The sequence below is a fragment of the Cornus florida genome, unplaced genomic scaffold, assembly GCF_030987335.1.
Source record: "Cornus florida cultivar Cherokee Brave unplaced genomic scaffold, ASM3098733v1 CherokeeBrave_3.0.0_Hap2_Chr11, whole genome shotgun sequence".
Taxonomy (NCBI): domain Eukaryota; kingdom Viridiplantae; phylum Streptophyta; class Magnoliopsida; order Cornales; family Cornaceae; genus Cornus; species Cornus florida.
Genome location: NW_026775581.1, coordinates 93,827,124 through 93,838,115, shown reverse-complemented (window position 1 = coordinate 93,838,115; position 10,992 = coordinate 93,827,124). Strand labels below are relative to the sequence as shown.

Genomic DNA, 10,992 nt, shown 5'->3' with positions numbered 1-10,992 from the left:
TTGGCGTGACTAATATTGTTGTGTTCCGACCTAATTCGAAACAAAAGATTGATAATCTGGAAACAGATTGCGTTTCATGCGTTTTGCCCGTTGTCAAAATAAGCAATCATAAATGGAATAAAATTGTTTTGACCTATGGTAAATAGTAAATTTTTTGAATGTGGACCAAAAAGCAAAAATAGTTACCTGCCCCTTCAAGTAATTCAAGCATTACAGAGGATGCGACGGTCAAATAGATTCAATAGCTAACTCAAAACCTGTTCAGCAGGAAGCAGACATGGATAGACAAAATTTTCAAACAAGGATTCATGGATGGTCCCTCCTTCTACGAGGCTTCATTTCCCACAGCATTGTCTCAGCAGAATGACACTATATAAAGGCTACACAACCCATGCAAGAAAAACTACAAAAAAATCATTACAACATATATAACATATATATAAGCTCTTTCAATTAAGAGTCCTTCACAACTTGTCTCTATATATAAATTCTTCCCTCTCAACCTTATCTTGCAGAGATTACACCACTTTTTAGGCCCAAAAAATGGTTTCAGTTTTGAGCAAGCCACAGAACCTGTTGTCCAAAATGGCAACCAACAGTGGACATGGCGAAGACTCGCCTTACTTTGATGGTTGGAAGGCGTATGACAGTGATCCGTATCATCCTACTCGCAATCCTAATGGGGTTATTCAGATGGGTCTTGCAGAAAACCCGGTAACAATTTAACATAGTTGTGTTATACACTTAACATGCATTTATATTATTAAAAGACACATGTATATGAGTCAATTACTTATCTTGTTTTTGTCTTTTTTTTTTTGCAGCTTTCCTTTGATTTGATTCAAAGGTGGATTGTGAATAATCCGCAAGCCTCAATCTGTACGGTTGAAGGAGCGAATGACTTCAAGGACATTGCTATATATCAGGATTATCATGGCTTGCCAGAGTTCAGAAATGTATATGAACCTTGTAGCTATATATATATATATATATATATATATATCATCTACCATATAGTATTATCATTGATATTGGTACTATGGATGTTAATCTACAGGCAATCGCGAAGTTTATGGGAAAAGTGAGAGGAGAAAGAGTCACATTCGACCCTGACCGTATTGTTATGAGTGGTGGAGCAACTGGAGCTCATGAAATGATGGCCTTCTGTTTGGCTGATCCTGGTGATGCATTTTTGGTACCCACACCATATTATGCAGGGTAATACATCATTCTATTTTTATTTTGGTCATTAAGAATCAGATATAATAATGTAGGTTAGGTGGATATTAGGTGGTTCTATGCTTTTAAAATTAGAGAGAAGAGTTAACAAAACTTAGATGACCAACACATTCTCCTAGCCAATGCATGGATGGGATCAATTACATTAATACACATCTTAACCATCCTAACATCCAAGAGCTCTTGGGCTAAGTTGAATTATTGGTGAGAATAGGTCATTGAGAATGAGAACAACAGCTTTTTCTTATAGAAAAGTAAGCAGGTCTTCTAATGGAAACCTACCACTTAGTTGTTGGTACCACGTGTGATAGTGGCTGAAAACTACTGATCAACCAAAATGAGGACCACCTTAAATTTCTGCAATTTGGGTTGGTGTCTACTTCTTCCTTGGACCAGGCCAACTTGCACCTCTTCATAATCAGTCTGTTCTTTGAACTTTCAAACGATGCAGAATATTGATACCTAGCTAGAGCAACTTATGAAAAATTTATCCACCAATGTAAAAAGTAGGCCTATGACAGTAATTTATCGAGGTAGAAACGTAGATGCACCCCTTTTATGCTTCCAAATAGACTCAAAGATTTGGGGTTCCATTGCAGATTTGATCGAGATTTGAGGTGGCGAACAGGGCTGCAACTTGTTCCGGTTGAATGCAAGAGCTCTGACAACTTCAAAGTCACCAAAACAGCCTTGGAAGTGGCATATCAGAAAGCTCAAGACGATAACGTCAGAGTAAAAGGCTTGCTCATAACCAATCCTTCAAACCCATTGGGGACTGTCTTGGACAGAGAGACACTGAGAGATATAGTGAGCTTCGTCAATGAGAAAAGCATCCACCTAGTCTCTGATGAGATATATGCTGCCACAGTCTTCAACCAGCCTGGCTTCATTAGCATTGCTGAGATAATAGAGGAAGACTTGGAATGCAATCGCGATCTTATTCACATTGTTTATAGTCTCTCAAAAGATTTGGGCTTCCCCGGCTTCAGGGTTGGTGTTGTGTACTCATACAACGATGCAGTAGTTAATTGTGCTCGGAAGATGTCAAGTTTTGGACTTGTTTCCACACAAACTCAACACCTAATTGCATCAATGCTCCTGGATGATGGTTTTGTTGAGAACTTTATCGCTGAGAGCGCTGAGAGGCTAGGTAGAAGGCATGAGGCCTTCACAAAGGGGCTAGCTAGAGTAGGCATTGGTAGTTTGAACAGCAATGCCGGGCTCTTTTTTTGGATGGACCTTCGAAGACTCCTCCAAGAGCCAACTGTTGAAGCTGAGATGAAACTTTGGCGTGTGATAATCAATGAAGTTAAGCTCAATGTGTCACCTGGCTCTTCTTTCCACTGCTCAGAGCCTGGTTGGTTCAGAGTTTGCTTCGCGAACATGGATGATGAAACCATGAAAGTTTCGCTAAGAAGGATAAGGCACTTTGTGCTTAAAACCAAACAAGTGGAGGCAGCTCCTAAGAGGCAATATTTGCTAAGCAATCTTCAAGTCAGCTTATCATTCCGAAGGTTGGATGATATCTTCATGGCACCGAATATGATGTCCCCTCACTCCCCTATTTCTTCACCCCTTGTTCGCGCTATAACTTAGATTATTAATAGTACAAATAACACCTCACATCATTAGATACTACTTAATAAAAAATTGATGCATTCTTTCCTGTGTTTAGTGTACTACTTAGAAATACAGTGACTTTGCATCGTCAAATATACCATTAAACCTTTTTTTTTTTCCTATATAAATGACTGGGATCATGCCCCTATTTGTTGGATGCAGACTGCATTCATTGGGATTTATATAGGTTCAAGCAAACCTCTTGTTTTTCTGTTTCTCAAGTGAGCCTTATTTTATTTTATTATTATTTTTTTTAATTCAGTCCTTAAATTGTAAGTGGTATTGGCAATAAATAAAGTTCCATTTCTTTTCTATTATATCTCAGTTCATTGTGCAAGCTCATTCCTATTCAAAACACTGATAAACTATTATTTTATTGAATGCATCTAACAGATTTTTTATAATGGGACTCACTTCAATTAGTCAAAACAATTGAATCATTGACTTGAACAACTGTAGAATTGTTATTTAGTCAGAATTATGGAAGGAACTAATAAATCCCCATTATTTATATATAACTATAACATAATGATTTAATGTAGAGGCTTGTAGGTTTCTAGATTCTTTTTTTAAAAACAAATTAATATTTATATGATGAGCAATGTAATTTGCTTCAAAAACTGATATAGGAAAAAGAAATGGTAAAGCTCAAGGTATATTTCTCATCAGCTTCTGTTACAATTACTTAATTAATTAATTGTAAATTTGTAAATGCAGTTGGATACTTCTAAGATTGTAGCACTTGGTGCTTATGCTTCTTGTTGAGCTTAATATGTACATATTCAATTTTCTCCTACCCTCATGGTAGGAGTTGAGATTCTTGTACCTTTATATCTGATGTTATGTTGGAAGACTCTGCAACTCCTCTCTGTTTGGAAAGTTGCCACATGCTTGTAAAAGCAACAAAACAAGAAAAACATGGTGTAATCACTACTCGATAAACTCTAGATGAAGAGGCAAACAAGCTGCTAGAAATAAGAAGCAGAAGGTGAGGATATCGTATTTCGAATTTTTTGTTTTTTTTTTTTTTTTGGAAAATTAAGCAAATTTATTAAATAAAAGGAAATAATTACATGAGTGGGCCTGTCGGCCAAAAGCCAAATGAAGGAAAACAATAGCCCAAAAAAATTTGGCCCAACAAGGGAGAGGCCCAGGACCAGTTTCAACCTAATAACCGCAATTAACGGCTTGTTTGGATGAAGCCAGCAACAATCCTTTAACATTTGGACACTTAGAGAGGTACTGCCACATTAAAATGATCAGTGACTACAAGTATAGCTTTCTCCTAGTCACACACACACACACACACAATTATAATACAACTAAAAGAAACTAAATCACTTGCCTTTGGTCATGTACAACCATGTATATTGATTATGCATATATATGATAGTCATTGTTTCGTTATCTTTTATAGCATAAACAACGACCGCCATAACTGTGATGTTTTATGACATATTGTGTAATTAATTTAAGTACCAAATTTGGTAGATTGAGGGTACTGTTCTTTTCCATTTTGCTTGACCTTGTATATTTTATAATCAGTCACTGTCTTTTACATGCATAGCCGCCCAAGATTAATTATGTAGGGATTAGGATGGATTAGCTTAAACAACCTAAGATTAGTTAGATATTCATGGACAAAAGCCATCACAGATGAGATGACCTCATAACTTATGTCCTGTAACTGTGATTCCATGAGCAAGCAAACAGACCAAAGTTTTTATTCAATGCATATAATAATAAAATCACGATATGGCCTATGACCATGATATGGCCAGCCACACACTCACACACAGATATATATATATGATTTTATGTGCAATCTTTGGGCCTAATGGATTAATGTTAGAGGTTCTTGTTCCACATGACAAGAATTAATAATCTGTGGAGGATAAGGATGCTAACAATTGCACAGGTCTGTCAAAGTTTTGTTTTCAGGGTTATGGGGTCCAATAGAAATAGGGATGTTCATATATAATACCTTTGATCTAAGTTTTTTAAACACTCAGAACTGCAGTGTAGAATGTTAAAAGTAGAGCATAGTAAGTAAGGAAAGCAAAAACAAAATAGGGAAGGAAAAAAATAAATGATCTGGTAAACACTTATCTGGGAAAAAATAGTATATAGAGAAAAATAAAGGAAGTACATATTTTTGTTACACTGGTCAAAAAGAGCAAATTGTATAGTTACCATCTTATTGTTATTTCTAAATAAAAAAACAGGAGCAAAATTTCTATTTGAGGGGTTACGGAACATATCCCTTTTTATTCCAACTCTCTCAATAATGTGTTAACAGATACAAATTTGAGTACAAGTCCCAATATACCTTTTTTTTTTTAAGCTATAATTGGACCTCCAATCATTAAAAGAAAGAAAATGGGGAAAAAAAAAAAGAAGAAAAAAAAGTGGGGGCCCAAAACCAATAACTATGAAGCTTGATTTGACCCTCATGGAGTTTGCCGGATTTATTCACTCATCTTTGGAGTGCTTAGGTTATTGTACTGTATTAGTGTTATAAGGAATCATTTGTCGCACCGTAGCATCCGAATTGAAAAGTGATTGAGTAAAAATAAGTGGATATATAATATTACTCAATAATTTAAATTTTTAGATAAATAGGCGAGCGTCCACTCGTCACAGTTGGTATCAGAGTCAAACTCAATCATTGATCCAATGTCACGTTAAGCGCCAAACCCGAAAGACATCCGAGAGAGTCACCCCAGGTAGGCAGGGTGGCCTGATCGCAATGAAGACGTTGCGAGTTCGGGTGGGGGAATGTTACAAGGGGTTATTTGTCCCACATCGGATTCGGATGGAAAAATGATTGGGTATAAATCGGTGAGTATACAGTACTATCCAACAACTTAAACTTTTGAGTAAATAGACAAGCACCTGTTACAATTAATACAATAGAAGTCAATTAAGATGAGCCTATTACATTGTTGTTTAATTGGTTCTCTAAATTTCTAGCAAAAATGGATCTATTTGTTGTTTCATGTTATAGTAAAAAGGTCTATGTGTGTTTTACTGTTGATGACCCTGTAACATAGGCACAACTCGCCAGCGTTTACCTGGCGTGTCTATGGTGGATTAGGTATTCTCGAGCTACCTATCCGATAACTAAACTTGTTGGCCGAGGAAGGGGTCGCTACCCTTCTTCTACTGTGGACGTGCCCCGCTCCAGTCGGATGGGCTCCTCCCCCCCCCGGCTCGCTCAAGGGTGCTCTCTGAAAGAGCGACCTCGACTAATCTGTTTCACGCACTTCCCTTCTTGGTTAAGAAGGTCTTGGGATAAAGTTGGAATAGAACCTTGCGAGGTCATGAAGGCAGGACCTCGGAAGAGACCTATCCCCCCTGAAGTACGGGAATCTGAGGACATGTGAATAGGTGGTTGAGATCCAAGGTCTCGCCTCAGCCCGAGGCCAACACAAGGGGAAAAGGACACTAGGTACCTAAGCTTGAGAAAGGAAGGATAAAGAAAGCATTAATTGTGAAAGACATTTGATAAGACCCGTATTAATTAGGGAGTGCTATTACCTCTTTTGACTAGGGGGCAAAGCGTCGCGACCCATCCATCAATGTCTCATCCGTCAGAAGAAGAGACCCTCAAACCTTTGGGTAAGAGCGGGCTCAGCTAAAGGACTAAAAGACATTGACCGAGGAGGTAAACACTACAAATAGGGGTGTTAATCAGCCTTTAAGACAATAACTACCACATTAATAGCTATCATCTGATAAGCTCGAGCTCATACGGTACCGAGGTCGGCCTTCCCTTTCTTAATCTCCTTACCTAGAGAATCTCTTGTGTTGCTTGGATCTTCACTTAGATACTGATCTTAGATTTCTTTGCTTACGTGGAACGATCTCCTCGTCTTACTCACGAACTACCATCAACAATTACTCATGAAATGGTTATAATAAAAATACCTTCAGATGAGGCTTGAGATATTGCTTTAATAAAAGTCTCCAGTTGAAAGCAGTTTCCTAATTCTTGACTTTAAAATTAGTTTTACTTGGCCAATGGCCTAAAAACTAGAACCCACACAGTGTCTTATATGTTGAGTATACACTACATGGTACCTTGTTAATCAATTCTCAAATTTACCATCCATAAGAATAGTTAAAATTAGAAATTAATAAACTTTCAACAATTTCGAAACTGAATCAGAAAAATAATCTTTCAAACCAAACATACCGTTTTTTTGTTTCAAGTGAGACAAGAACAGGCCATTAGGGCCCACCTTGTATTTTTCCACTGTCTTCTTGGTAAATAAACAACCTTGATGGAAGTTAATACCTAAAATTGATCACTTTGTTGTCCAGAACGGCCCAACATTACCTTTCAAACACAGTGAAGTGCTAGAAGACAATCCTAGGTCCTTTCTAATCACAACAAACACCCAACAAATTAAAAACCTCCTTTATTTTCCTTTGTCTTGTTGGTATCAAAGAAAATGATTATGAGTTAATTCTCTAGATTGATTATCTTTTCAATGCCACATGAAACATTGTAACAACTAAATAAATCAATCCCCAAATTCTTTTTTTTACTCCATCAAAAAAGTTGCATTAATATAATTTAAAAATAAAGATAACAATATACTTCAAGGTTTGATTAAAAACAGATATTATAGTGCGCATGATGTCCATAATTTATTCTTGTTTTGTATTAGCTAAAACACACCAAATTAAAAACCAGTCAATCCAACACACACCATCATCAGCTAAACATTGAATCAGCTGTTATTATTCATTCTGTCTCTCAAATGGGTACTAGGATTTATAAAAACACACACACACCCACCCCTTTTAACTCTCTGTTCTCATTATTATAAAATCGCACAGATAGAAGCATTTGGATACTCTTCTGCAATTGAGACAAAGTAGACCGGGTAAGGAATGGCCTTGAATTCATCTTTTTTAGGCTCCTCCTTCTTGCCGCTTCCTTTTTTAGGCTCCTCCTTCTTCTTGTCGGGTTCTCCGATAGAGATTACATCTGTGCGCCATGATTTTCGTAACTTGTTGACCACTGCAACTGGATCAACGGTGCCGATTACTGTTAGTTTCTTCTCGTTCTTGTCCATAGAAATGGAGTCAATCCCTGGCCAAATCAGAGAATTAGAACAGACCAATTGAACAAACATATACACATATAATTTAAAATTGTGATAAACCACTTAATAGTACCTGCAAGGCTAGAAACTGCTTTCATGGCCTTTTGCTCAGCCGTCTCATCATTTTTTCGAAAATTGAAGCAATTAGCCTTCTCATAATTTTTTCGAAAATTGAAGCAATTAGCCTTCTCAGCATGTAAATTCAATTTTAGTACCACTTTCTGCAACAAACCATGTACTTAATCATTAGACTAGACAATAACTAACAAATGGAATAAAACACAAACTTTTTTACTTTTATCAAGAAGTTAAAACATCAATAGTAATTTTGGTTAACATTGAAATTCAAAATCCATTAGGCTCACATAACGAAGCAGTGAAGGAAAAGTTTAGTTCAATTCTGATATCAAAAAAAAAAAAAAAAAAAATACTTAGTTTGGCAATCCCAAAGTGCATTCAAGAGAAATTTTATCAACGACCGTACTTATCAGCTCATCCCCCAACACATATAATTTATATCTCCATTTGAAATATAAAATCATTCAAAAGAACATATAAAAAAAATAGAAAGGAAAAATACAGAGCATAGCAAGAAGCTCCATAAAATGAGGTGACTTTAACTTTATTTTTTATTTCCAGAATGAATACAAGAAAAAAATAAAAAAATAAAAAATAAATAAAGAAGAAGAAGAAGAAGCAAACCCCGTGAAGAAATGGGCTTGAAGTTCATATGAGAAAAGGAAAAAATTTCAAAATATGATTGATTCAGAAAAGCCCTTATATGAACCCAAAGCAAACGAATACAACTCGAAATTTTGTTGAATTGACATTCTGAACGTAAATTAGAACAAACCAATCAAAACCCATTATTATTTTAGTTAATTATGAATCATAAACACATCACGAAGGAGATCATGACACACACACACATATACATATATATATATATATATATAGGAAAACAGAGTAGAGCAGAGTTCAGGTTTTTGCTAAGAAACTGGGGGATTTATTACCTTCATTTTAATAGCGTTTAGAATTCCGAGCTTCAAGAGACTTAACAAATCAAAAGCTAAATGTAATTTAGAAAAGATTGTAGTATGTGTATATGTAAGATATGTGAGCGAGAAGAAGAAGATGAAGGTGGTGGGAAATGCCCTGTTGAACCAGACAACTGGACTTTTAAATTAATGCCAAGACGACTCAACTTTATATATAAATAGAGAGAGAGAGAGAGAGAGAAATTAATTGGAGAAAGGAACCAAGCAATGTTCAATCGAATTGAAACAACTGAAGAAGTTGTCCTTGAATGGTAGAAAGGGTTAGTTCACGTAAATTATTAGATGTCCTTGTCTACTTGTCTATTTGATGTTTGGTGAATTAATTTAATGAAAATCATCCACTTATAAAATTTTATAATTTATTAATACATTCTTATTTGATTATTTTCTCAATTTGAGAATTTATATTTAATTAATTCACCATATATTAATGATCCAGAGCTATTTAATAATTTTTCGTGGGTGGCTTCATTTATTATCTCCACTTGGGGTCACGCTTCCCTTCATTGTACCAGGTGCAATTGAGTCTTTTTGCTTTTAGATAAGGACAAATGGTCACAAAATGACAACCCTTAAGTTGGATGAATATTAGAGACTTTGATGGAAATAGAGAATAACAGTACAAAGAGCCTACTTGAGAATGGACGCATCAATGCATCCTTTTTCAACCTTATTTTATTTCTTTTAATTAGGGTGGCAAACACCATACCAACCATTTACAATTTTTTTTTTTTTTTTTATTATTATTATTATTATTATTTTTTTTTTTTTTTTTTTACCACCAATTTACTTGTGGATATCCGAGCTATCTAGGATATATCTGCGTATCGGGTTTATGTACGGATTGTAGTAGATTGTAACTTTCATGTGGGCCTGACCCACTCCTATTTTTCAAGTATTCGCCAGCACCAAGCTTAGAGTTTGATCGTATTGATGCAGATACAGACACTCACTCTTCCAGTTATATAGGATTTCCTTTCTATTTTGGTTTTGAGTTTTAATTCTGTAAATTTATTTCAAGATTTGGAATTAGGGGTCCACTAGGTGGATTCCCGAGTTGTACGGACTTCAATTATATTAATTTATTTTTTTTAAGGTTTGAGGATTTTCATTTTAGTTTTTTTTCTATTTATTGTTATTTTAATCTTAATTTAGTTTTATTCCTGCTTGTTTACATATTGATTATTTGATATCCCTTGATTCTGTGCTCGAACTTGATCACCCGTGACTCTAGAATCGAGGGGTATTACAATTGGTATCAGAGCACTCCAGGTTCTAGTGTCCTTAGGAGTGTCTTTCGTTAGAAGTCTTCCGCGTTGCGTCTCTTAAAACTTAGAGCCATGTTAGGATTCGTTGTGCTCTTTTACGGTTCGTTAGGAGGAGCAGCTGGTGTCAATTATATTTCATAATCATGGAATGGTTGACACTAGGAGGAGGATGGGGTCCAAGGCGACAACAATTCAGATCCAAAGGGGTAAAGGAGTACGATATCGGGTTCTTTGTCAGAAGCAGAACTTAGGATTAAAGGTTTAGTTCCGGTTGGCGTTACTTTTAGGAGTATAAGCCAAGGAAGGATTTAGGAGCGTGTTATAGGTCACCGCATAAAGGGACCAACACGATTTCAGTTGTTCTCATAAACGAGGCAACCGAGGAATAAGAGTCCGAAGCGGATTCTAGTGGAGGAGATTTCAACATACCCAAGAAAAAGGGTATTGAATCTTGGAAATCAAGGATCGCGTGAGAGGGGTTTAGTTCGCTAATAGTATAGTGCACGATACTCGTATAGTTGGTGTGGATGGTTAACCTTACGTATTACCTTTAAAAGAGGTAGATAAAGAAAACTCTTCAGGAGTTTAGAATCGGATGGAGTTCTTCTCAGAACGAAGCGATGATTTTATATCACGTTCCGAGGAATATGGGGAATTAGATTGGGACGTTCTAAGTTGCTTTACAAAGCT

The 10,992-nt window shown here is 36.1% G+C and overlaps 2 protein-coding genes across 2 annotated transcripts; one reads left to right on the top strand and one right to left on the bottom strand.

Annotated features, from left to right (window-relative positions):
* The first annotated feature begins 423 nt into the window (after positions 1-423).
* LOC132286317 (1-aminocyclopropane-1-carboxylate synthase-like) lies at positions 424-3,218 on the top strand. Its single transcript, XM_059788636.1, has 4 exons — positions 424-714; positions 825-956; positions 1,058-1,218; positions 1,839-3,218. The coding sequence occupies exons 1-4, from the start codon at positions 544-546 to the stop codon at positions 2,833-2,835; spliced, it is 1,461 nt and encodes a 486-aa protein (XP_059644619.1). The 5' UTR covers positions 424-543; the 3' UTR covers positions 2,836-3,218.
* Positions 3,219-7,622: 4,404 nt separating this feature from the next.
* LOC132285317 (heavy metal-associated isoprenylated plant protein 39-like) lies at positions 7,623-9,163 on the bottom strand. The gene is made up of 3 exons (XM_059787487.1): positions 8,990-9,163; positions 8,050-8,197; positions 7,623-7,963 (listed from the first exon to the last, which is right to left on the bottom strand). Exons 1-3 carry the CDS (start codon positions 8,993-8,995, stop codon positions 7,692-7,694), a joined length of 426 nt encoding a protein of 141 aa, XP_059643470.1. The 5' UTR covers positions 8,996-9,163; the 3' UTR covers positions 7,623-7,691.
* Between the last annotated feature and the right edge of the window lie 1,829 nt (positions 9,164-10,992).